The 27,814-nt window shown below is 46.2% G+C and overlaps 1 protein-coding gene across 1 annotated transcript; it reads right to left on the reverse strand.

Moving 5' to 3' along the window:
- Positions 1 to 1,087: 1,087 nt before the first annotated feature.
- Positions 1,088 to 27,814, reverse strand: RARRES1 (retinoic acid receptor responder 1; the record flags this gene model as incomplete). Its single annotated transcript, XM_084232579.1, has 6 exons — positions 1,088 to 1,237; positions 1,317 to 1,379; positions 7,056 to 7,192; positions 10,025 to 10,208; positions 12,431 to 12,493; positions 27,545 to 27,814. 6 exons carry the CDS (start codon positions 27,812 to 27,814, stop codon positions 1,088 to 1,090), a joined length of 867 nt encoding a protein of 288 aa, XP_084088705.1.

A 27,814-nucleotide genomic window follows, 5' to 3' on the forward strand; every position in this document is an offset into this window, starting at 1 on the left:
AAAAAGTTAATAGTTTCATCCATCTTTTTATTTTGTAAGAGTTTATATCTGTTAAAACATTTACAATCTGGTATTTGTAAACTTAAAAAGTAATATTTGAGTATACATTGACTGATTCTTCCAGACCAAGTACTTTAATAACGAACCTGGCTAAAGGTTTTTAAGCACAAATATAAGTGATCCCATTAAATGATACTAATTTTGAGAGGCAGTTGATGACCATATTTACTAGGGCAATTCTTAGGGAGGTACTTCTCTGAGTCTCATAGTACATAGTGTATTTGCTTTTATAAATGCCTTCAATCAATACTGGGTCCGAGTATTTGTCTTGGACCCAAATGAAATTTGTAAATATTTGATACTCTCAATTACATGATTGTTTCATTTAATACATATTTGTGGACAAGACTTTAGATAAGTAATGCATTGTATATTTTTATTTGTAAAATTTGAATTAAGCAACATTAAGAGTTCATCTCATTCCAGCTTAAAACAAATTTTGCCTATGAAATCTCTACAAACTCATGTAACATATTTATTTGGAAAAGCAAACATTTACTTAAAAGTAGCTATCAAGTTGAAAAGGAATGTTTGCTGGAAATCATAAGAGTGAAATTCTTTTTAAAATGTATTTTTCTAACGATTTTCCTACAATTTGCTGTTTTGACATATATTATCTTTTTTACATACTAGGCAGAAGCAATTTAGTAACAAAATAATTGGCTGCAGTATGTTTAAAATAATGAGAAATGAAGACTTAGAGGTGGACTGTCAATTTTTGCTTTGTTTTAAATACTGATCCTGCTGCAGCAGATACTAAGTGACTGGGCTTTCCATGTTAGGACTGATAACACTAGGAACTTGGGGATGACTAAAGAGCACCAAGCAGAGTTCAGTATGCAGGTGCTCCCAGAGACTGAACCAATCCAATCAAAAAACAAAACCCCAGCCTTCATAGTATGTACTTATAATCTTACATTTTCCCAAATTATTAGAATGTCCTATATTATTACTGTTTCACTAGATGATTTAGGTTATTTACTAGTATAGTCATTTTGTTTAGAATTTGGTATAAAGAGATCTCTTTTCAGAGAATATTAAGATCAGTCAGAACCATAGCTGATCCTTCTTCAGTTCCAGAAGATTCTTCTGGTGCCTGTAGCGCTTGACAGTGGTACTTCACTTTCAGTGGTTTGCCCGGGTACCAGACCAAGTGAATCCGACAGGGAATTATTTCCTAGAAATAAGAGTTCAAAATATTATAACCTGCAAAAATTCCTGGTAAGAACAGTTCTATATATCACTTTATATTTTACCTGTGTTGAGAATTCATGGAGTAAAACAGTATAATCAAAATCAATCGCATTATTGTTGGTGCTCTAGAGGAAGAAAAAAAGAAGAGTTAGTGTGATAATCGAGGAGGTTTTTTAAGCTCAGAATTTGGAACCTTTATATGCATTCATGTTTGGGATCAGTGCCTTGATTTTCCTGCCACTCCCTGCCTCATTTCTTTTGGAAATATCCTGCATCAAGATGAATCCGCCTGTCATGAATTATTGTTCTGTCATTGAGTTATATGAAAATTTAGGTGAATGCCGATCACTTTTTCTCTCTCATATGTACAGGTTGTGATTGGGGCTAAGGTCTGTGGTGAAGGGAGAATGTTTTAACAACCACAGGACTCTAGATACTATGTCTGCACCTCCAGCTGATAACGATGTGCGGCCAAGACAAGGACATATAAGCTACTATTTCTAGAATACCTACCAAGGGCCCAGACCTGTGCCTTGGCACTTTGTTCTCATGTAATTCTGACTATCGCACAAGGGTTTGTATTAGGATTTTACAGGGAAGTAATGACGTTACACAGTAAGTCACAACTGGAAGATTCAAACCTAGATCTACTGACTGTAACACTCAACATTCTTCATGCTAACCCCACTGCTTCTAGAAACCAGCATGTTGGTAGTGCAGAAAGGCAGTCTTCTGCATTTCTTTATTCTCTTCAATACTGTAAGTTTTACTGGCAACTAAACTAATTTCCTCTTTCTTTTTGACACTTCCTGGGTTTTTGTTTGGTTTGGTTTTGAGCAAAGGTGTTTATCCCTTTACTAATAAAAATGGAAGAGATGAAATAAAAAACCAAACTCTACCAGGTTTTTTATTGAGACTGTTAAAGATCATGAAAAAGCAAACAGAAAGGACTTGACATTAGGTTTATGACTTCCCATTGCTTATATTGATGGAGATATTTGCAAGCCTTGCAATTCCAACAGGTAGGGAAGGTGCTGAAAGAAGATATAAAACAGGGCCTGAGTGAGTGAGAAATTGACTGTTTTCCTATGTTTTTCCCCCTCCATCACTGTGTAGCTCTCTTCTGCCTAAATTGTGCCAGTGAATGTTCTAACATATATCCAAGGCACAAGCTGCAATGTCAGAATTCATGAGATTAAATTCAGTTAGAACAGTCTCTGGACACTCTAAAAATCAGTCTGTTGTTTGTTTTTGGATTTGGGTGGGAGGTAGGTGTATTTAGCCTTGTTCAACCCTCATTTTGTGCCTGTCTTGACCTTGAAGGAAATGGTCATCCCAGAATATTCTATCCTGCTGGCTATGGGGCTGTATGGTTTTTGTCTCAGACTATTGTGCAGCTTGCAGTGTTTCTCAAGGCCTGTTTACCATTTTTCTATAATTAAAAAATTGATTTTACTTATAAACTCAGTGTTTTTTCAGGACAGTGCCCTTCTCTGCTTTTGAAAATAGCATTTCTGAAGGAAATCATGGCACATTCTAGATTTTAGGCCAAAAAAAAAGAGGAACTTGAAACTCCAACTCCATTTGACAAACTATTCTGCTAAATACAGTGTCACCCTTTTTTTTTTTTTTCAGTACAAAAATTTGGATCCTTACACGGCATGGGATCCTTGTACCATTTAACAAGACCTTCCTCAAAGAAGTTACTGAAATAAACCCTTACATTTCTGTTTTTATAACTTCTTCATTCTAGAAGTACCCTTGAGCCAAAATTAGGACTCCTTATAGAAACACAGAAGAGGGACTGTACAGACCAGCTTGGCAAAGGAACCAGGGTTGGTGGCCCTCACCCAGTCAAGATCTGCCAAGAAGCCATTAATTTTAATATTATTCAGAAATAATCTCCTTGGCTTCTATTCAAAACATCACAATGCCAAATGCTTATAGTCCAAATTGATGATATACTATTCCAATTCCTGGTAACTCAGCACTTTAGTCTTCTGTGAGACAGACTGGAAGAGTTTTGCTTGTTCCCTTTTACTTACTCGTGATTCACTCTACCCTCCACCAGCCCCTTCCCTCCACGCTGCACCCCGCCCCGTGGGCCCCCCCACCCCCCGGGAAAAAAAGGATGATCCTTGCAGAACTAGTGTCATCTTACTAGAGAGAGACAGGCTCAGATTAGTAATACACTCTATCAAAAGTAGACTTCTCAGCTAAATAACTAAGGTAAATAATGCACCCTTGTCCAGCACACACCTCTGGTTAGGGTAAGGACTTGTACTGTAGGTTAGATAGTGTGGGCTGCTGATTGACGAGTTGGAACAATGCTCCCTTTTCTCAGCACATAATAAAGGCTGGGGCTATAGGGAAAGTATTTGTCCTTTGATTTTCTAGCTGCAAATATCTCCTCTACCCTTGGCATAGTCCCAGTGGTACTGGGATTGACATCCCTTCTTCAGTTCTAAAGCAGCAATTGTGCTGGTAACGTGGTCTTACTTCTATTTGTATTTCAGTCCTTTCTTAGCCCATTTGTCTCTCAGCCTTGTTCATCTGGGGCTGTAAGTTTATATGTAAACCTGCACCTCCTTCACCAATAACTTCTGGGTGAGAAGTTCTCACCAGAATACTCTGGAAACACTATGACCCCTCTTGCTGCTGAGTTTCCTTTGTCACTGCCTGCTTTGTGCCATCCTGGCTTCATTAAACCTCCATTCTGCATCCAGTATCCTAGGACAGTCCTTGGACCTGTGGAGCCTAGTGACTTTTCAAACATTGTTGCTTGTTTTGCTAGTTGCTTGTGTGGTTCTTTTGCTAAAAAATCCCAGGAATCCTTCATGGCCACAAATAGCAGAATTTGTGAATCTCTGTGGAAATATGTATCAACCTTGAAACCAAAGTTCCCAGTCATTAAGATTTATGTTCATTTCAAGGGCTTCTATAAATCTGTTGATCCTCAATAAATAAACCCCGAGAAAGGGAGTGATCTTCTGTGACTGAGCTAGCAGTGTAGAAACACATTCTATTAATATTTTTCTAAAACCCAAGCTCCCCCAAGGTAAAAATGTTTTAAAACATAACTGCAGTTTTGCCCTCTGCACATTTGCTTTTCTAACTCTACAATGACATTTGTCCCTACTGCCCCTCTTGCAGGCTGGTTGAGGGGTGTTAATGGATAAATGACAACATGAGAGGCTGGCTAGAACCATGGTGTGTCTGGGTGGTCAGTGTGGGAATAATGTGTTATGTGTAACTGCAAAAGGAGAACACACACTTTAAAGCAATCCTGATGTTTTCCCTGCATTGTATTTCTGTTGCGTTTTCCTCTCACATTCATCACAATTAGTGTATCTTGGCACCATTTTCTACACTATAAAAATTTTTCTCCCCTGACTTTTTAGTTAAAAGTAAAAGCAAGTTGTTGGTGATATGATCACCTTGTAGATCGGGGTGGGGAGGGGAGTTGGGAGAGAAAAAAGGAGAAGGAGAAAGAATAAGGAAAAGTGGGAGAGGGAGGAAGTAGTGGGGGTGAGAAATTATAGCTCAGTAGGAACTAGAACTGTGTCCCAGCTCATAAAGCAATAGTTATTTGAATAGTAGTCTCTTCAGAAAAGCACAATGTCAGGAGGAGAGACTACGTTCATTTTGTTATAGAAAAAAAGCTGTTTCTAGCTGCCTATTCTGCACGAGGGTTTGAAGGTACACTGAGCTCTTCCTGGCATTCACACTGCTAATGGCATTCGGGCAGCTCCCCCGCCAGTAGATGTTCACCCGGGGACCTGGTCGGCCATGGGTTCATTCCAACTCACCCCCATGCAGACAGCAGTCTTTGAAAGGTCTTAGCACTCTAGCTGGTTCTGCTGCCTCATCAGCAAAGCTGGTTTTCTTTCTACATCACATTTTTGACCATACCCCAGTCCTGGCTAAACTCTCCTCTCCACCTTCCCTGTGCCCACACCAGCCAGCAACTGGGGTGACTGGTCCCCCCAAGGGCCAGCAGGACTGCGTGCTGTTACCATGTCCTCTCTACATTCCTCCTCCCTCATTCTCTTTTCTTGACCGATGACTTTGCCTTGGTTTCACTGAGACAGGCGAGTAGCTCATCCAGAGGCTGGCACCCTGGCATCCGCCCTGCTGCACCTGTGCCCCTCTCTTGCCTTCCCTGAGTGACTCTCCCAGGTTATCTCTGGGTGACTTTCCTGTCCCAGGTTATCTCTTGGGTGACTTCATCCTCTCACCTGCTCAAAGATACTCCAACAATTCTTCCTTCTCTCCCCCAAAGTCTTACTGTGCCCTCTCTACTGGATTTTTCTTACCGACATAAGTATGTTGCTAAATACATAAGTATACATAAGTATGTTGCTAAATCTCCCAACCTAAAAATGTAACAGAAAACAACTTCTTTCAGTCCTCTGCTACCCGTGCTCCAGCCACAGCCCTCTCCCTTATTCTTCCTCCCCTTTTAGCTAAGTTATTGAAAGCAATTTAGTGTCACTTCCTGTCTGCACTCTCCTGAACCCAGTTCCAGACAGGCTTATCCACACTGTGCTGTGAGGTCGCTTCTGACAAGCTCTCTACTGAGAAAGCACCACTCCCACTGTCAAATCCAAGGGTCGATTCTCAGTTCTCATCCTACCAGACTTCCAGCAGCATGTAGTACAGTCAATCCTCATCCTTCCAATTCTTTCTTGTCTAGGTTCTCCAGCTTTCAGAGTTAGAAGTGTGCCAGCACTCGAGCCTTGCATTACTGCGTGTCGCTGTCTATACTCGTTCTCTCTGGTTTCATTCAGTCTGTGGCTTTACCTAACTGTCTCAGCCCTCTCCCTGAACTTTAGTCACGTATGTCCAAATGACTATACAATTCTCTGCTGGTTACAGAATTTAGTATATCCCAAATCAGGCTAACTCTGCCCCCACCCCCTACCCAAATCTGTTCCTTTATTTTTTCCCAGTCAGTACATGAAAACTGTTCTTTCCACTACTCAGCCAAAGTCCAAACAGCCAGTCTTGACTTTTCCTTTCTCTGAATGCATGTCCATCTCCTCAGCAAGTATTTGTCAGTCTGCCTTCCAGATGACATCCCAGCTTCAAGCTCTGGCACTACTACACTCTGCACCCGGCGCAAGCTCCCACGAGCCCCTGCCTCGACCATACTTCACAGGAAGACCATACTTCATTGGTCTCCCTGCCTCTATGGTCTGTTCTCCACATAGGGCCAGAAGGATCTACTATAAGACCGATCTTATCACTCCTCTGCAAAAACTCTTATGTGTAAAAGAAAAGTTCTATGGGCCTCTAAGGCCTTCTGTGGAGGGAGCCTTCCTCTTCCCACCAACTGCCCCATACTTTTCCAGTCATACCATCTTACTGCTAGTTCTCCATCTACCACATTGTTGCCTCAGTGCTCCGGGAATTCTCTTCCCTCTTGGAAGTCTGCCTACTGTCACTCCCCTGACCCCTCTATTAAATTAGAAGGCCTGACTTTGGCTGTGTAAGTAATTTAATACCCTGCATTCCCTACTCTTCCTGTCTAGCACTGGCTAACATTCGATACACATCTACTTGTTCATTTGCTCACTGACTTTCTCGTCTCTCACTAAGATGAATCTCACTGAGGGCAGCAATGCTGTGTTTTTGCTCTCTGCTCTATCCTCAGTCTCTATACCTGGTCCATTTCAGGAACTCAACATTTTGATCAAGTAAATTGAAATGCCATAAAATTAAAAATTCAAGTTAAGTTAGCTTAAAAAACTGTTATCAGTTGTGTCCCTGGCAGCACAAGTTATTTCCAGCTCGCTTACCCACTGCTTCACCCTGCTGATCTGCGCCATGGAGTAGTATGAAAGCTGCGTTGTCTTGTCCCACATCACATAAGAACTGCCAAGAAAAGCCAGATCCCAGATGGGTCTCAGATTAGGGTCAATGTATCCATGACTATCTGAGAGGGAGAGAAAAGCACATTTGTATTAAGCATCTTGGGGACACAATTTCAGGAGGTGTAAGCTCACAGCAAGACCTTCCACTGACTGGTGATTTGTTCATAGCTGTTTCTACATTATGTGGAGATTTACATGCTTCCTCTGGCCCGGCTCAGGGAAGAGGATGTCAATTTAAGGTTTGTTGTGCTATATAAATGCAAAGTGAGAGCTACAATGGCACTCAAAGTCCACCTAAAGTTGAGTAGCATTTTTAATTAGACTGGAAGTCTGTCATTTACCTGCTCCACACTAGCTTCTGTTTGGGACTACATTCCATGTGATGGTGTTTGCCAGTCTGCAAAATAGCTTTGTCCTCCTGATCATTGGCTTTAAAGGTAGTGTATTGGCAGCATCTGTTTTTTGACACATGAAATCAGGTGGGTTTTTCCTATGGCCTTGTTTTTGGAACTGTACACTTTTTAATTTGGCAAGTGTTTAATAAAATAAAGATATTCTTAGTATCAAACACTGCTAGAGGGAGGGATACAATAAATTATTACCTCTTGTGACTTCTAGGAACTTGAGTATTAACAATTTATGAGATAACTGGACCCTTTAGGCAAGTTGGTAATGTTTTTCTTAGTCTATAGTAAGGCCCAATAATAGTATAATACCCAAGGAATACTGCTAAGCTTATTAAAAGATAAATCGTAAAATAATTGTTAGCATATATTTCTTTCTGTATTGGTAGAACTTGACTTGGCTGGTGTATAATGATAGTCAATTTAGAAAGCATTCTTTGATAGTGTGGGCCACTGAGGGACACACAGATCAGGCCTGCTCTGCACTTCTTCCACCTGACAGTGTCAAAACAAAGCTGGTACCTTCCTTAGGAGTGGGAGGACCTGGCTGGAGCCAAGGAGGACAGGAAAGGAGAGGCTTCTCTGGGGCTGGAAAAGGCTCACAGAGATGGGTTATGAGCAGGCCTGTGAATTCCTGTCATGGGTGTGGGGTGAGCATGAGACTGAAAACTCCATTCAGCTACTCATCAGGAATCTCATCAAACAGCTGAGTTTAGGTTTGTGAGACCGAAACCCATCACCACAAACCATGAAAGACTTACTAGATACTGTGACCAGTGGGAATATTCGAGAGTATAAGTTCCAGCAACTTTTTTGGAATCATGTAGACACACAGGACATTAGCTAGTTATTCCCAGGTCCTCAGCTTTTCCTTTGCATGTGGTGTACTTGCACTTAATCTATGGAAGATTTATGCGTTCATTAGAAAACGTAAATTTTTCCTTATAATAAAAACCAGACAGCTTCTTTTTTAGGTGAAGAAGGGAGCAAAGATATCCTGACACAGATTAGGTATTCTCACTTATCAATTGTAGAGAAAACTGCCTACAACAACAGTGTAGGACTTTGGATCAGTTAAAATAATGACTAGAATCACCTGACATTTGAACCAGAAAATCCAAGGACATTGCCATAGTTCTAATTGACTTTGTCTAAAACCAAAACTTTTATATATACACACAGAGACATGAAGTTACCACCATGAAGTGGCAAATGGCTGAATTTCTAGTGACAATAAACTTGTAAACTTTGTGGATGAAAAAGGTACTTTCTATTTAAAATAGGTTTCTGAAGCTTCGTAGTACCCACATTAAGTTAGATTGTTCCAGGATATTCCTGTGGGCATATTAGGAACTGGACATGATTCAGTTAACTAGCACTGCTAATAAATTGTCCAAAATCTAGTAACCCTATAGCAAATATTCAAAGGAAAGGCCCCATACAGTTGCTAAAATTTCTAAAATTTGTGTTTTATAGGGAATATATAAAACCCTATTCCCCCAACTAATACCAAGAGGGGGAAAAATTCCCTAAATAACTAAAGAGTTTATGTATTAGTTATTAGTCATTTATTTCAGGCAGTACTAAATACAAGCACATTCTACTACATGAGATTTTGAATTGCCCCTCATTCTTTGGAATAGAATTTAGATAAGTATGGAGACTTATTGTGAGAATCATTCAAGAATCTGAATTTTAGGAACTCAAGAAGCAGTATTCTACCTACAGGTTTTTAAGAACACTTAGTCCCCAGGTGAATGGGCACAGACGCATTCAGGGGGGGGAGTGTGCAGGTCTCCAAGTGGACACTGCACTGTCACCGTCTGGTCAGAAAGTGAGCCAAGAGATGGGGTGGGAGTCTCTAGCAGTCAGCCGTCAGGCTTAATATCGAAGTGCAGTCCAGAGGTGACTTTGTGGTTCTGGAAATAGGATTTGCCTGTAAGTGCTGCCCACATGCAAAGCAAATGAGCTCAGCTTTGCTCCAGCTGAGTCACCTCAGAGGTCAGGGTTCACTTCTTAGTACAGATGAACCACTGCCATTAGCTCCTGTCCTAAAAATGAGGTCTGTTTGGCTCTACAGCTGCCTCCCAGCAGGTTCCAGTGTGGAAGGTGCAATGGGCACAATGTGTCTTGTCAGTACCTTAGTTTTCAAAACCAGCATAAACCTCTAGAAATGTTACCTTGGGCTGTGTATTCTCGGTGAAAACTGCCCCTTTGTGCAAATCCCATAACAACAACAACCCCCTACCATACACCCCCGTCCTGAGAGTTTCTGCTCTTGTTCTGTCTTGTCTTGGAGGAAGGGGAACAGTGAACGGGGCACGGGGCCTTGGTAGCCTTTTTATATTCTGCTGCAGATGAAGTACAGGAAGTGATACAATGAGTTTTGTTTGAAAAAAGTCTAAAAATCGAAAGGATCATTCCTTTTAAGATTTAGTAATTACACACATTCCATTCCTGAACATAGAAATTCCAGATACTGGTTCTCACCAGGAATGGTGACTGTACCCAAGGGGTTCTTCAGTTGCTTCATTTGCTTGTAAAGCTCATAGTCCTGGAGTTGTTTTTGTTTCTTGTCTATGAATCGTGTGCATGTCACATTAACGGCTGGTCTAGGCTTCTCATTCCTGAAAAACACTTTGGCCGAGCACTTCCCCACACGTTCCTCACCATCCTGGAATAAAGAGTTAGAATTAAACAAAATGGTTCCTTGTCTCCCCTCCGCCCCAGAACACACAGACATGTGACTGGGGGCGAGCCTTGTCCAGGCAGGTGCACTGGCACCAGATGCAGTGTCTTGGTAGAAAGTGGTTCATGCTCCCAGCTGAACCCGCAGTCTCACTGAGTCATTTAAACTGACTTCTGATAGCGGCTTATAGAATAAACCTGGGCCTTTCCAGAGGCCATTGCCGTCTGTTGAGCTTGCCAGCTTAGAACTCTAGGACACTGGGTACTCAGTCTCCCCCATGGACCTCATCGTGCTTGTTGGACCTCCAGCTCACCGACTTGAACCCAAGGATGAAGCAGGTTCCTGTGAACAACAATGACGGCATCTTCCCTACACCTGAGTGGGTGCTCTTTGTCCAGTTTGTGGGTGAAAATCAGAGGCTTACGGAGGAAACTGCTCCATGTCCCCCAGCCAGTGGCTGGTTAAGCAGGACTGGAGCTCATGGCAGATGGAGGCACAGTCACCCCTGGGGGTCCTCCAACCCCTCCGTGCCCGGCTCATGATTTTCATGTGCTCGTGTATGTAGTGGCCTGGGTATCGGGGCCACCCTCACGAATTCTCACCCAGAGCACCTGCATCTGGAGGACTGCCTGCTCCCTGGAGACTCATCTTAGGTCAGTGCTCCACCATTTCAGCTCAGATGCCATAACTTGCCAGAGCCAGGGAGCCAATTCCAGGAAAGTGCCCAGAGGCGCACACCTTCAACAAGGTTAGAATTTAAGGACTTTCCTGGGTTGCCATCAGGCCCCCTTACATCATCCTGCCGCTCAAGAACTCCCATCACAAAGGAGGTGGGGAGAACAGCTGAGGCAACAATCTTCACATTTGCAGTTGTTTAAATTGGGTGGGGTTCCAGTTAAAACAATCAAAAAACAAAAAGGCCACAAGGAAACATTGTAATCAAAATTGGATGTTAAATAAACCTATTAAAAATGTTTAGTTCTGTTAGCCTGTTAGTTCATAACTAACTTAAAACACCAAAATAGACTATCCAGACCCCACCTCCCAGAGTGCTGGTTTTGAAGGAGAGGACATGTGAGTGGTGTGTGAAAATCCTAATTACGGCCTCAAGGTAGGGAAGCCATGAAGGAAGCACTGGGAAGAGACAGAAGACAAAGGCAGAAGACAAATCATGGCCCTTGGGCTCTAGTGTCAGAGCTATTTCTAAGGAAGGAAAAGGGAACCAGGTGTTTTCCTTTCCTTTCCTAGGCCCCCAACACTCCATAGACTCAGAGCAGCCGTCTGGAGAGGAAGAACACAGCTTCGCTTCCCGAGATGGAACCGCCAATGAGCTGGCTGTGTTCTGAGAAACAGTGAGCTCCCTTGACTTGAATCTCACACATCAATTTGAAGGATTAGAAATCAAAAGTGGTTTCCTTAGCTGCAAGAAAATGCCTAATTTTTAGGTTTATTAGCAAAGTTACATATTGTCTGCAAGATTTGTTTCCGAACACTGGGAAACCTTCCAGAAGCTTCGGGCTGGGGAAGGGGTCATGTAGTCCTGCCTTCATCACAGTGCTGTCACCTGAGGCCAAGGCCACCACTGCCACCTAACATGCAAATGCCACCACCACCTGCTGGTCCGGCTGCTCTAACTCAGCCTCACACGAGAAGAATTGCCCTGGTCTTTGTTCCACCCAAGTTCTGGTTGCCTCCCTGCCTGGCCCAGCACATGGAAGTTCATCTGGCTCTAATGTCTACAGAAGTTTTTCATTTATCCTCTTGTTGAGAACTGAACAGTGAGGTGAACACCGCCCAGGGCGTGCGCTGCTGTGGCCTCTCTCACAGAATCTCTCACTGTGCCAGCTCTGGAGCTGGTCTCATGCTAGGCCAGCCTGCTAGCGGGAAATGTCATCAGCTGGCAGGAGAGCCGAGGTTGGCATTTGAGTGAGTCATTTAAGGATTCTGATGTCTAGAAGCTGTGAAACTCCTTCCCAGGGGCACAGGGTGGGGGAGGGGGTTGTGTGGAAAGTTTTAAGTGCAGCCCTGCTTAAGGCATGAAGTTGAAGCAGTTAAATCTTGAGTTCCTGTATATTTAGTTCTGCTCTTCAATTCTTGAGAACAGGAAACAAAGGAAAAACAAAACCTCTAGGTCAATATATATTAATATTCCTTTGTAAAGAAAATCATGAGTTGCTAACAGGACACCCCCGATCCTGGCAGCTTACCTCTAGGTTGTAGCGTTCTGTGGTAAATACCAGGTCCACTTTACAGTCATTTTTGGGATTCACCTGAAATACAGAAACTGTATCTTAGCATCATGGCAACTCCATTAACATCTTCACGTCAAAGCATGCAAATGGTAGCTCTAACATTTATGCTCAAATTGGTTATTATTTTCAGGAGAAGATTTCAGATTTCGGTCAGATCATGACACTGCTTATTAACTTGACACCTCGCAAAAAGGGAGGCAGAGAAAGGAAAAGGATGTTGAGGCTGGAAGTTAATTGAGAGCAGTTAGAGGAGAGTGAGCCCCTCATCCCACCCCCAGCTCCTAGGGCCTCTCTGCTGTCATGCCGGGCCACATCCATGAGCACAGACTCCCCTGTGCCGCTCACCAGTTATCACTGCGCCCAGTGATAAATAATGGGTTTTCAGGTGGGGATGTGGGCAGGTGGAGTAGACGTGGCTGCTTTTCCTAAGGTGTCAAGAAGGTGCGCAGGAGGAGCTCTGGCTGAGATTACAGGACAGCAGGGGAGCAGCCACAGCCAGACCTGGCAGGCAGGGACCTGCAAGTGAGGCCTGAGGTGGCATTTGCAGAGGGTGTGTGGTCTGGGCAGGATGAGTAACCAACACTGAGTATATCCTGGGTGTTGCCTGCCCTTCCTCAGCTTTCATAAGCAGGCCTACGTTTAGGTATTAGAAATGCATGTTTAGCCTTTTTAAACCTCTTAATTGACTCCAATGCATATTTTTAGGGTGTATGCATACCCATGTCGTGGAAGCAATTTAAGCTGCATTAGAAGAACTTCGTTATTTGCCATTAGCTTTTTAAAAGAGCAAACTGATCAATATAAGTATTTTCTAAAGGGAGTTTTCTGCCTCCTGCTGAAATTATTTTACATAGTCGTGATTGAGTTAGATTCGGGAATATCAATTCCCTTTGACTCTTGGCCCAACAACACAACAACTAAACAGGATTTTCTCTTTTTAAATAGCCTCCTATTTTAATGAGGCCTTGGAACTTGATGCCAAAGACCACGGGGAGCCCCACATAGTAAACATAACTATACTGAGGGTGCTGGGAGGAGTAAGATTTGGCACTGAAAGGGCTCGCAATAGTGGTCAGTATGTGTTTACTCTTGGTATCATGTTAAGATCTACAGTCATGAGGGAGGGAAAGCTGTGCTAGAAATGGATCTGGCCTCTGTTCATAGCCAGGGGAACCTGACAGGATGGACCCCCCAGCTTCCCTTTGGTTATCCCTGAAGTCCCCATGAACTGTATTCGAGGGTACAGTGGAACCTGCATGGAAGTGGCAAGATAAGATGTCTGAAGCCGTTATCCTCACTGCCCTGTCCATCACAGGAACACACAACTGTGCACTTGCTGGCTCTGACACCCCCAGCCACACTGCTGGCATTCCCAAACAACTAATTCAGAAGCTGCACTCCCACAGCCAAGAGGTCTAAGCCTTGAAGTGTCTGCTCTCCCCTGTTCCATGCACGACCTTGACTCTGCCCTCCATGGCCACTCAGGGCCTGAGCGAGGGCTCCTGAACAAGAGCTTGCCAGTGGGGGTTGGAGATGGGGAGGTAGGAGGAGGAAGCTAGGTAGGAGTGAGGGAATAATCCTTGGTGCTCAGGGACCTGGCGATGAACCAGAACCAGCTGACAGTGAAGTGAATTCAGTAGAGGTAGCGGTAGTTGAAGCCGTGGCATTGAATGCAGTCCCCCAGGGAAGTCTCTCCGTGGGAAGACTCCGAGTACCAACAACAGTGATTAAAGGATGACATTGCCACGTGCCTGATTGCTACACACAAGTATTCACAAAAGTCTTCCTCTTGACATCAGTGTGTATATTTTTTTAAAGATTTATTTATGCATACATAGGGGTGGGGGGTGGGGGTGGGGGGGAGTAAGAGGATTCACCAGAGAGAGTGGGGACAAGAACAGGCAGATCTACTGAAATACACTGCTGAGGGAAGCAGCAGGTGAGGCAGGAGAGGTCTGCTGTGCCAAGTGGGTCAGCTCCCTGGCCGGCTGGGGATCGAATTTGTGTTGCAGTGGCTGGTGATGGCTTGATAGTGCTGTCTTTAATCCCTCGCGCCACCAGGGAGGCCCATGTACATTTTTTTTTTAAGATTTATTTATTTATGCATACAAGAACAGGGGTACAGGCCAGAGGTGTGGGGAGTGAGAGGATTCACCAGAGACAGAGTGGGAAGCAGAACAGGCAGATAGACTGAAATACACTGCTGAGGGGAGCAGCAGGGGAGACAGGAGAGGTCTGCTGCGCCAAGTGGATTGAACTGGCCGGGGATTGAACTCGTGCTTCAGTGGCTGCAGATAGCGTCACAGGCTGCGTCTTAACCCCTTGTGCCACCAGGGAGGCCCCCATGTACATATTTTAAATGGAAAACTTAGGATAACGATTTGACTCCACAGCTTCTTGAAGACACACAGAGGCAGTGAGGTGCCTCTATATTCCTTGTAGAAAAAGAAACAACTCCGTTCAAAGATTGGAAGCCGAGTAGACGGAGCCTATCCTTCTGAAGAGCTATTTGCCTTGCTGATTTGATTTTCTTATTTTGTTTTAATTAACCACTCTTACAAATGTCTACATTTTGTCCACAATAAGATTTTTATGTTTTCAGTTGTGCATATCATTTATTAAGATTCAGCCCCTTTATCTGCCTCAGAGGCCTCTTGCTTCTCCCTTTCTGTGAGTCACATTTTTGCCTTGGGCTCTGCTCATTCTGTGAGATAGGGCAGGGCCTGTAGGCAGAGCCTCGCCAGGCAGAGAGCCTCGCCAGCAGGGCCTCTGTCTGGGACAGAGTGTCTCCTGTCCGGTCTCTCAGGACTGTGCTTTGCTTTCGCTGTCTCTGATTAAATCAATCTGTGATAAGAGGCCTTTGCTGGCCAACGTCCACTCCAGGATTTGTTGTGCGCTGTGCTGGGTGTCAGAAGCAGGAATACAGGGGACAAAACAGCCTCTTCACCCCCCGCCTCAGGGCATCAGCTGGGCAGAAAGCCTTTAAGTAGGTCATTGGCAAATTGATTATTTGATTCTGACTGACTTAAGAGCTATGAAATGATAACTGGAGAACTGATTCAGTCTCAGGGCCAGGGAGCTGCCACTTGAGCTGGACTCTAAGGGATTCTTTTTTTTTTTTTTTTAAGGTTTATTTATTTATTTATGCATACAAGAAGGAGCTGACTTGAGGTAAGGACAAACCATTCTAAGAGTAAACATTGGAGCTGAAGACCCCAAGGGCAGCCAGTGGGCCAGAGGCAGAAAGACAGGTACAAGGTTCAGCAAGAGCCAGCTGGGTAGGCAGGGGTCACCTCTGCAGGCGAAGGTGAGAAAAATGGAAGCTTCAGGCAGGAAGGAGGGATTTTGAATAGATCCCTCCAGAGTGGAGGGGTGTGTGTGTGTTTGAGGGATGTTGCCAAGAGTGAGTGGAATGATGAAGGGGATAGTTGAGGAGTAGATGGAGGGGGGCAGGGTGTCAAACCAAGGTGGGGGCCACAGAATGGAGAGAAGTATTTGGTGGGCAAATGGAGCGCTAGCAGAAGGTAAAGAATGGACCATTGTTAATTCAAGGTCAGAGATGGTCCCTGGAATATGAGTTTATTGTGAAGACATTAAACCAGTGTTGCATCGTGCACAGGATGCTTGTATTTAGAATCCTATCCATGGGGCCTGGGCCAGGGACTGTGCTAAGTACTTTTGAGGAGTGTGGGAAAACTGCCCCTTGCATGTGGGCTGCTGCCACCACATGGTACATAGCTAGTCCATTCATTCAAAGCCATTAAAAAAAAGACATTTTTGAAATAGCTGAAGCTGACACTAGGGAGAGGTGGCACAGTCTGGCTCCCTGAGGTGGCACGTGTTCCCTCACAATAGACACTGCTCCCCACACTGCTGAAACTGCCAGCTGCAAAACAGGTTAGGAATTTTACATCCCTGTCATGCAGCCAGAGGCATGGCATATTGTTCTAATATTTTCCAGAATAAACTCTTTATATAAAAGAAAAAGTCAGCAACAAAGCTATTGACCATGTGACCACAGAATCTGAAGGAATGAATTAGGAGCGCTTCACTCCAGATTTCTTTTTAATTATGTATAAGGAAGACTTCTGTGCTGTAGCATAGAACTAAAGGCTTTACAAATGTGAACCACTAATGGCAAAGTTCGGTTCTAATGGTCTTATGTCTTGTTTTCTAGGTTTCTTGATCTTTGCACCCAGCCTTCTGCCTTCCCCTGCACCCCATACCCAGGAACTTCCTTAAGGCTCTTCTGGGGAATGAGCAGCACTTTGATCCAGGCAGACGGCCTGAGAATGTAGGCAGGCAAGTCTGCAAGGAATGGGGCTTCTCACACTTGGGTGGGTTTTTTGTTTGGTTTGGTTTAAAGTGCCCCTCAAATCGTTGTCAATTCCATAGGAAGCATGTGCTCAGTACTGGAAGAAAGCCTCCTGCTGAGCCTAGGAGGGACTTGTGATGAAAGTGTCAATAAACTGAGCTCCTGCTTTGCTCTTCAGGTGCCAAGTATGGCTGATCACGTGGCAGGAGCCCTTTGAGGAAGATGCTATTCCCATTTTAGGGATGAAGAAATGGAGGCACTTGTCCAAAGTGAAGGAATTTCCCAAAGTCACAGGGTTAGCAAGGAAGGAAGCCTGGCCCAGGAGCACCCCCCTCTGCCCTTATACCAGGGCCACATACCCTAACAGTCTCATCTAACAGGGAGCGGGGGAGGGTGTGTAGGAGAGGGAATAAGAGTTAGAGTTGGAGTGCTTATCGTGGTGGTCTGGCTCCTGTAGACAAGACCACCCAAACCTTCTGGAAGGGAGACAGCCAACAGCACATGGACATTCCCTCTGTCTGCTATAACACATGGTGACCTAGGTACCCTAGTCCTGCAGAAATGGAGTCTCTCGTTGTTCTGGAGGCTACAGGTCCAAATCCCGGTGTCAGCTGGGCTGCTGTCCCTCAGACTCTGGGTAGATTCCTTCCTGCCTCTTTTAGCTTCCCATGGTGGTGGCAGCCCCTGGTGTCCTGGGCTTGCAGCTGTACCCCTCCAAGAGCTGCCTCGATCTTAAATGGCTTCTCTGCCCTGGCTTCACATAGCCTCCTTATTAGACATTAGTCCTGTTAATCTAGTGTGGCTTCATCCTAACATTTACAGAGACTATTTCCAAATAAGGCCATTTTCACAGGTATTGGGGTTAAGGCTTCAACTTATTTTTTTGGAGGACACAAGTCAGTCCACAACGGCACAAAAGTGACTTCAGAAGGAGTCCCTGGCTACGGATGCTTTCAGGCCAGTGTGAATGGGAACCCCAGACAGTGCAGGTTGGGGTTCGGAGAGGACTATGACTGAGACTAGCGGGGGGCAGGGAGAGGTGTCCAGCACAGGGAGGAGAGGGCTAGCCAGGGCATGGGGGTGAGCAGGTGAATGGAGGGGGTACTTGGAGTTGGGATGATGGTGGTGGATGGGCTCTCTCCCAAGGACTTTATTCTAGAGGAAGGTGTCGCAAATGTGAACCCATAACAAGAATTTTCTAGAGAGCTTCCTAAAACATGGAGTTCTGGGCCCCTCCCTGGGCTGTGACTCAGTAAAGCTGGGGTGGGGCCTGAGAACTTGGATTTAACAAGTCCCATGTGCTGCTGCTGACCCGGGGACCACACACTTTGAGAACTCTCTAGATACTGAGTAGCACCACTGAAGTTGAAAGGATGGGAATGTGGAAGCCAGAAGTAGCTCCAGGAACAGCTGCTACAACACAGCTGAATAAGAGATGGAAGACATGGCAGCTAATTCTCTCCAAAGGCCTGGCGGACTAACTGAAATGGACTCTAGTGTGGTGTAACCTAGAGTCAGTCCTAGCAAGTCAGGCCCTGGTGCCTTAGAATGTTAAGATAGCAACTTCTGCTCCTGGGGTACAGCTGATAGACCCTGTGGTGCCATAGGATGGGCTGTTTTGAGGCAGGAACATTTGAAGAAGGCAGTTTGAACTAAAGTCTTTTTTTGAAGAAGGTTCATCCTGTTTTTCTCATACTGGTCACTACTTTACCAAGTAGTGATATATCAAGAAGTCAAAACTGCACATTCTAATAGCAACTCCACAAAGTCACGGTCTGTTTTCAGTGAAAGACTGTTTACTGTTAGATACAAAGCTTTATTTTCTTGTCACTGGATTAAAGCTTCTCCTTCCAGACTGTGTCTGGACAGTCTCTGTAATACATACTATGCAATGTTTCTGTAGAGTCATTGAAATACTAGTATTGGAAATAAGCCCAGGGAGCTTGATGAGGAATGGAGGGTAGAGATAACTTTCTATTCCAACACCCCCTTTCAACTCACTAGGAAAGTTATTAGAGCAAATGAACGAGTTGGAATGGTGTCCCAGAGAAGCCTGGCTGCCACAGGGAGACGACGAAAGCCCTTTGACTTGGGGGGGTCTCCAGAGACAGGATTCTGCCAAAAGCTAATCTAAAAAGAAAACCCTACAATTTGGAGGAACCTGTCCCTTGTGTTTTTCTCCTCTGAGATTGGTTGTTAAGCACAGTCACCCCAGGGTGCCTTGGAGTTGTGGCAATCACCTTAAACTTGTCAGGTAGAGGGGAGACAAGAGATTGGGGCCACACAGTCCTCCTGGTGGGTCTGCTCCTCCTTCCCAGCACCCCAGGCCTCCTGGTCTCACAGATTGAGCATCTAAATGGTCCCTTCCAACCTTCATATTTGGTAAGAAAACATAAATGTCAAGCCATTCCAGTAAAAGCAAACTTTCATTTTATAAGGTTAGTTTTATGAGTCAGGCTTAGTTGAAGACAAGTAAACAACTCATTTGTGGATAAAAATTGCCTTCCTTATGTTCTAGACAGAGAGCATCCATGAATTGCATTAGGTCCGGGGATGATCTGATTGCCTTCCCCTCCTCGTGGGTAACGCAGATAAAGTGAATACGGTTCATGGAACAAAGTCGGTGACCTTCAGACCAGACGTGTCCAGTGGGATCCCAGGAGGTCTTGGCAAGCGCACATGTTGCTTTGTCAGGTTGAGTCGTAGTGGAGAGAAAGAGGTGGAATAGAGTGAGTTAACCTCTGGTCAGTGAGGTAGGAGTTCGTGACCCTGAAAAGGAGCCAGACTGAAGTGACCAGAGGCAACTTCCCTACTCAGCTACTCAGAAAAGGCTGCTGGGAGAGAGGTGTGGGGTGTGGGGCCTCCCTCTCTCCCCTACAGGTATGGACCTGCTCTGGCTGCCCCAGGCCCCAACACCCTTCCAACTGCCTTTATGTCTCATTTGTTAAATGACACTTGTTATTGTCTCTTGCAGGGGAGCAGGAGGTGTGATGTCTGGTAGAAGCCCACACAGAAGTGGAAGCGAGGTGGCCATCAGAGTATGAACATCCTGTAAAATGTTCTAGAAATCACCCCTCCCTGCTGTAGCACACAGGAAAGCAGAGTTATCGGCATAGCCTTGAAGTCTGTGAAACAGCTTGGCAAAACCTGCTGCCTGCAGGTAAAGCCAGTATTTTTAATCTTCACTAATGACCAATTTGCTGAATAAAGAAGTTAAGCAATGGGTGCCCAGCCTGTGCATCTCCACCAGGCATCCTTTAGGAAGGAAGAGATTAAACCCCAGCAGTGCCTTCCTCTGCACATGGGGGCATCAGCAGCTCTTTAGATTCAAACAACTTAGCACCAGAACTCCACCCCCGCAGAGACCCCCTTGCTGATACTAATTACACTTTTAATGTAACTAATGATTACTTTAAATGATTTACCGATCCTACCTATGTTACAGGGCAGGGAAACGGAGTTCCCAGAACCCCCAAACTTGCTCGCTCTGAATAGGTTCTGCTATGCCGCTCTTCTGGGCCTCCAAGCTTCTTCCTTTCTTCCTCTCCAGCTGCTTCCCTTCCCTGCTCAGCTCCACCCTCCCTTGGGTGGGGCAGGGAACCCGGAACCTCTTCTTGCCCTGGGGACCACCCTGTTACACCTATACAAACTAAATTCAAACCTGGGTTTGTTGGGACAGCTCTCAAAGAGTAAAATCTGGTGGACTGCTTCCTAGGTTTGATTCCTCACTTTATCTAATAAGCTCTTTGTCTAACTATCATTGAAACTTATATCCCGGTCAACAGAGTGAGCACGAAGCAGCCTACAGCCCAGCACCAAGATGGTGTGGAGAGGGTGAAGGGGGGGCGATGGCCAGGGCTGCAGGATCAGCTAAGAAGTGGAGCAGTGGGCGAGACAGGAGAGGTCTGCTGCGCCATGTGGGCAGCTCCCTGGCCAGCTGAGGATCGGACTCAGACAGCTTCACAGTGCTGTGCTTAACCCCTTGCACCACCAGGAAGGCCTTCTCTGGTGTCAAGTTTTCCAGTCTACCCACCTAGAAGGTAGAGGGAGACTAGCTTCCTCCCCAAAAGCCCCTGTCCTAACCGGACTTCACTGGCCAGCGACACCCTCAACGACCATAAGTGACCGGGGTAGAGACTTGCTGTGGCCACTACCTCCAGCCACTGCGGGACCAGCTCTGTAACGGCCTCTTCAACTGAGGCACCATCGCAGAGGCAAGTAAGTGCCCAGGCGGTACAAGTGAGATGAAATCTCTAGGTTGGTTCATGCCAAATGCACTAGAGATAAAGGGTGGGTTGGATTTGGAAGCTCTGTGAGTGTGTGTGTGTGTGTGTGTGTGTGTGTTCTCAATCTTCTCTGCTTTGTCATCCGGTCACTCTGTAGCTAGTATTTACAGTTAGCTTTCCAGCAGAGCCACTCAAATCCTTCAGATAAGAGCAACTCAGCCAGATTCCTGGCACTGATGGTCACGACCCACCACAGAGGTCTTTATTTGGGGGCCACTATCAGGTTCTGTGATCACACACATGGCAAGACAAGTGGAAAATATTGTGAGATGCTAAAAAATGTTCAAAAATAATTAATTGCAAGCTGCTTAAATGCATTTGTAATTGCTTCCTCATCCGGGTGTATCTGGCTAGGGCACTGCAGAAAAGTGCAAAGAGGTCAAGGCCAGAGTTCATGCTTTGGGCTAAGAACCTTCCTCTGGCCTCTTAGACCTAGCCTCTGTGAGCAGAGCCTGCAGACCAGGTGGGTGCATGGAGGAAGGAAGTGTGGTGGCCTTGGGTGCCCCTGTATCCCTTAAGGAGAACAGAGCCTGGGCAGGAAGGAGAGCCTCTCTCTGCTCCCAGATTTCAGGATGATGATGCTTCACCCACTTGGAGGGTGAGGAACCTGAGAGTTCCCCGCCCCTTCCTTCAACTTCACGTGGCTGCAAAAGCATTCCGCTTCCTTGCGTGCGAAAGAATAGATTTCACTTTAGTATATTATTATTCACCCTTCCCCTCCATATCATCACAGTCATTTTCATTCTCCAGTTTCTGCTTCCATGGCCTGCTGAATTGCTCTCCTGTTCTTGTGAATGAGCACTTTTGAATTATTGACATTAATGGAGAGAAGACTGCAAGAGGAGCCGTAATGAGATAAATTATGTGGCATTAGAGTGCTTTATAGATGGAGCAGCTATAAAGGAGGTGGTTTTGCTTGAGGAGGTGGGCTGTGGCTCGGCAGATGGGCTGGCTCTGCCTCAGACACAGCCGGGACCCGCCTCGCCCAGCCCACGGCACTGGGCAGGTGATGCTCCCCCAAAGTCAGTTGTTTTGTTCCCAAACTTGCCAATGCCAGGTGTTACATTACATTAATTAGTGTATAATCAAATGTTATGTAAACTGGTGAAGAGTGGGTACAAAAAAAGAAAATCTAGCCAAGAAATTCAAGGGAAACACCATAGGAAGGGAAGAGTCTTGAAAACTCTTCCTGTTGTATGAGTGTGCTTGAGTCGAGGTTAGGCAAGAAAAAGAAGGAAAAGGAAAAGTAGAGGGTTGTGTACTACATTCTTTGCAAGTGCCCCCTCCACCCCAAGGAAGCCAAAGTGAAAATCACAGACGATCTCTCACGATATGTCTCCGCGCCATGAAGCCTGCCGGAATGTCAGTAACTGTTTTGGATCTGTTATAGAGCAACCCCGATATTAAACGGGTTCCTGGCTGTGGGTCCTCACCCGCGCGCTTTAAAGGGACTTATGAATACTCTACTACAGACACACGCAAAAAGGTTAATAAAAGGTTTATTTACAAGAGGAAAGGAAATAAGGAAAATGTACAACTCAGGGAGAAAATAGGGAAATAAAGTCTTTAATGCGTCCTACCTGATCCGCCGACCTGGAAACCCAAAGTCACTCTCAGAGCTGGCCGGAGAGCCAAAATGGGGGGCCCCCAAAGCCCACGTGTCTGCCTTTTGTATCCACCTGGCTGCTTAAGCCCACCCTCAGGTCCCAGCCACCTTCCCTTGGGTGGTGATGGGATTTGGAGTTCCCAGTGTCTTTGGCTTTGGCCTGGGGTGGGGGTGGAGTCCACAAAGCCTGTATGGAAATAGCTTTGGGACATCCTTTTCCCCCTAACAGATCGACACCAGAGGTAAGAGTGGGAGAAAATCAGCAGCATTCTGGGGCACAGAGGAAAGCTACAGAGGCCCAGGCAGCTCGAGCAGAGGCAGAGGCGTTTGGCTGTGAGGACGCTGTAGGGCATTTGCCCCAAAGGCCCAGCTCATCATTATTCCGAACCGCCCCCCCCACCACCACTATGTTTCTGCTGCAGGAAGGACAGACAACAATGGGATGCTTGACCAGACCCATGAGCCCCCAGGAGCCATCCTCTAAGATTTTATGACCCAGTTCTTGCATTTCTCACAACATGTACGGAACTTGAGGTAACTAATAAGCCAGATAAGTCAGAATGAAAAACACGTCAGAATGAAAAACACGTCAGAATGAAAACGACCAGATAGATGTACTCATCTGTGGGATATAAAGAACAAAACAAATGAGCTAATACCACAGAAACAACTCGAGACAGATAAAAATGGTGATCACCAGAGGGGGAGGGAGGGGCGGTGGGAGGGGTGGGTCGTGGGGTCCATTTGCTAGCCGTAAATGGCACTAAAACTAAGCAAGCGCAGTGTGGCGTATACACATATGGGGGTGTGAAGCTATAAGCCCAAAATATATAGTATCATAATGTGATACTACACTACAGTATCATATAGTATCCCTGCTTCAGAAGGGAATCTCACACCAAACATGTGTCAATAAAAATGTAACTCCTCCCCATCTCCCCTCCCCACTTTGGTCAGTCTTTCTATTATGATTCCAACTACCCGTCCTGGCCTGATGGGAGGGTGGTCACCTTAAGTGACCAATTCCCAGCCAAGGACTGATTCCCAGATGACCTGACTCTCATGGAGTGTCTGTGCACACAGATCTCAGCCAGTATCTCCCAATATCAGGAAAGCACCGGCCGCTCACGGAGGCTCAGGGCAGGGCCAGTGCTCCAGGACTGAGGCCAGAGGAGACTGGTCTTGGTGTGAGGGGCAGCTGTTGGGTCAGCGGTGGGACTGTTTCTGGGTCACCTGGCAGCCTAGGAACTCTTCACGCCCCTGGTCTCCACCACCCCTCACGTGGGTCCTTAGACTGTGCGACAAGAGACAGAAGTGGCCGTGGAAGGTCATTCTAAGGCCAGGAAAGACACAGCATCAGGAGGGGTAGGGAGGGAAGAGGAGCTGCTCTGTGATTGTCCCTACAGTTAGCAAAAAACAAAGCTCATGCTGTCCACCAGCGGGGTTTCTCCTCTCCTGGCATTTGCCCGCAAGCGAGTACCGCATATCACCACTAGAGGGCAGCTGTGTTTTGAAAATGAGGGATTCTTGTCGCACCAAGAAATCGCTTAGAAAGAAGGAATTTCTGAGTTGGACGAGGTTGAAAAAGTCATTGGGTTCATTGGTTTTCATTTTTTTTTCTAGCTGAAACAGCAAGAGTTGCTTTGTTCATAAAGACCTAATTCAGTGCTCTCAATTGTATTCCAAACTATTTCATTTAAAAAAAAAGACAGAAAATTACTAAGTACTAATTTATTTCATAACCAGCTGGTGGAACATTATTTGGAAAAACCCTGACTCGGCCCCCACATCTTATCTTACAAAGGGGGGTGCTGACCTTGGTCCTGCAGAGAGGGGTCCCAGTGACAAGCTTCTCTGGCCACCGCCCACCCTGGTCAGTCCCGGTGTGTGACAGACACCCTGCAGCACCTCTGTGCTCACCCTAACGCTGCCCTGACTGGAGAAAGTGCACCCCTGAGTTTGGAGGTTCTGTCATCCTTGTCAATGCTACAACTGCTCTTATAAATGAAGCAGAAATCCCTTAAGTCACCACATTGGAAGCTGCACCCAAGTGGTTCCTGTGCGCCTCATCCAGAAGCAAAGTGCCTGCTTCAGAAGGGAATCTCAGCGAGGCCGTCTGTGATCCCATCCCACAGAGTGTAGCTCAATACCTGGCACATAGAAGGGGCTTAAGAAATAACTGATGGGACCTCCCTGGTGGTGCAAAGGGTTAAGTCTCAGCAGTATGAAGCTATCCACGAGTCTGATCCCTGGCCAGGGAGCTATCCACATGGTGTAGCAGACCTCTCCTCTCTCGCCTGATGTCAGAGTATCACTTGCCCTCAGCAGTGTATTTCAGTAGATCCACCTGTTCTGCTTCCCACTGTCTCTGGTGAATCCTCTCCCCCCTGCACCTCTGGCCTGCACCCCAGCTTTTGTATGCACAAATACATTTTTTTTAAAGAAATAACTGATGGATGAATGGACAGCCCCTCAGATGGTGCACTGGCAAGCCACATTCTTACACTCAACAACTGGGGCTGCATCACCTGATGTGTCTTTTAAAAACACCTAACATGGTGGTAGCACATGGATTATCACTATTCTATGAAGAAAGTGCCAGAGAGGACTTATGTGACTTCTCTAGGTGGTGTGGCTCAGTAGAGCTAAATCAGAGGTTGGTGTTAGGACTCCTACCACACCCCACCCGTGGGCCCCCATATTCCAGAAAGACAGCCTAGGCAGTACCCAGGCAGGAGCCAACACTTCCTCTCAGCGCCCCACTATGCCAGATGGCCTCCATCAGCTCTGGAACTGGGCCCTTTTTTAGTGGTGATTTGCAGGAGACCAAGGAATGGAGGGAAAGAATTTCACTGAATTCCTGAGAGAAACTGAGATTTTTGGCCCTGAAAGCCACTGTGCTTGCTTCCTTGGCTCCTTGATTTGAAAACATTTATAGCCATTCTTGGAGGGAATGTAAATCATAGGAAGTTTTCTTAGCTCAGTGCCCTGGGTATGTAACTCCTCCCCCACCCCCTCTCTATACCTGCCTTGAATTTCCTTATACTCACTAGAAAGGAGGAGCTCTTTAAACCAGGATCATTATACGACTACAGAGGAAAAGCAACAACCGAGTTGGAGAAAGAAAATTAGAATTTTTTTTCTTAATTGATTTGGGTTTGAGAGGTAGTTTATCTTGTGAAAGATGCCAAGAATTTTTTATCCAAGGAGGTGACCAAATGCATGGAAATGGATTGTTTATATACTTGGAAGAAAAAATTCTAATAAATTGAAAATTGGTGTACTTTAGAAATCCAAGGGTTTGGTTTGGTTTTTTTGGTTTGGTTTGGTTTGGTTTGGTTTTTTCCTCTTCCCTGTAGGGAATTCTGGGTCCTGGGCACTGACAACCAGGCTGCAGATCTCCAGGGATCTTGGTCTCCTTGGATTCTCAGGGGTGGCTACTATACTTTAATAGAAAGTTCTCAAGGTTGGTTCCCCCTAGCTGTTCTTTAGAACTAGAAAAATGGAACTCTTTCTCCCTGAGACAACAGATTGTTATTGAAACAGGTGACAAAAATAGGTTATGTTTTTAAAAGAACAATATCATTTAATCAAGCAATACCCTTAGCCACCCTAGGTGCAGGATTCAGCCAGTGAAGAACCAAGGTGAGCTCCGAAGACCTTCCCCACCCCTGTGTCTGACATAGGTCTTCACCAATCTTAGGTAAAAACTCCAATGTCAGTCTTTGAATTCTACCTATTTACATTTTATACTCCATTCTAGATTCCTTGAGGCTGAGTCTGCAGGTTTTTTTTTTTTTTAAAGATTTATCTTTATTTATTTATACATGCACTGGGTACAGTCAGAAGCGCGGGAGGGTGAGAGAATTCACCAGAGCCAGAGCGGGGAGCAGAGCAGGCAGAAGGACCGAAGTACACTGCTGAGGGGAGCAGCGGGCGGCAGGAGAGGTCTGCGCGCCATGTGGGACCCTCCTCCGGTGGCCGGGGAGCAGCCGGGGATCCAACCGGCGCTGCAGAGGCTGCAAGCAACTTCGCAACCCAGCGCTCAACCGCTGTGCCACTGGGGAGGCCCTGAGTCTGCAGGTTTTGAGGGGATTACTGGAAGAGCAGCATTACTTTGGGGAGGACTTAGTGTAGTTCTGTCACATGCAATTTTCTATTAGATGAGGAAAGCAGTGGAGCTCCACAGACCCGAAGCGATTCCTACGGTCAATGTCTTGAAATCGCAAATAATCAAATAATCATTGATTGCGACTTCATTCATTCATTCATTGCGATTTTGTTTATTCATTCATTGCGATTTTATTCATTCGGTTCAAGAGGAAAACTGTCCAGGGTCCACTCACTCAATCAGATTAAAGAGAAGCCAGGATTAAGAGGGTTCTCACTGGCGTCGATGCATCATCTACAATCACATCATCCTGCAGCAGGTCTTTGGCGCTCACTCTTGGGCCTTCGCAAGACCTGGGCACTGGTTTAGATGAGGGAATTTCACGCCCCAGGCCGCCTGCCGGGGCCATGGGTGGGTCGCGCCAGCGTGACCGCTCCCATAGCAACCAACTCTGGGTACCCCTAGACACAAGCAAGCCTTGCCTTTGGGGCCTGTACCTCAGTTTCCCCAGGCATCAACTTCCCAATGGGGGAGTCGCCAGAATCGGTGGCCTCCTAAATGCTGGAGAAAGAGCGAGTCAGCTTTCCGCGGACTTTGCGCACCCAGGCTCTGCGCACCCGCTCGGGCGCCGGGACGTGGAGCCCGAGCGCCTGGACGCCGCGAGCAGGGTGCGCACGGCCGTCTCCCGGGAGATCCCGCGGGGCGGACAGGTGCACAGGGTGTCCCGCGCGCCCGGGGGCGCCGCACTCACCCAGGCGCTGCCCTCCTGCACCGCCGTCAGCATCCGCAGGGCGCTGGGCGAGCTGGCTCGGAAGTTGAAGAAGTGCAGCGCCGCCTGCGCCGCCCGCTGCAGGACTCTCGGGCGCCCGTCCGGGGACCACTCGGAGTCTCTGGGGTCCCCGGGCCCGGCGGGCGCCGCCGACCCCCGGAGGGCGAGCTGTAGCAGCAGCGGCAGGAGCAGCGCGGCGGCGGGGCGCGGGGCCCCGCGCGGGGCGGGCGGCGGCGGGCGGCGGGGCTGCAT

The sequence above is a fragment of the Talpa europaea genome (assembly GCF_964194135.1).
Source record: "Talpa europaea genome assembly, chromosome: 4".
In the NCBI taxonomy this organism is placed as follows: Eukaryota; Metazoa; Chordata; class Mammalia; order Eulipotyphla; family Talpidae; genus Talpa; species Talpa europaea.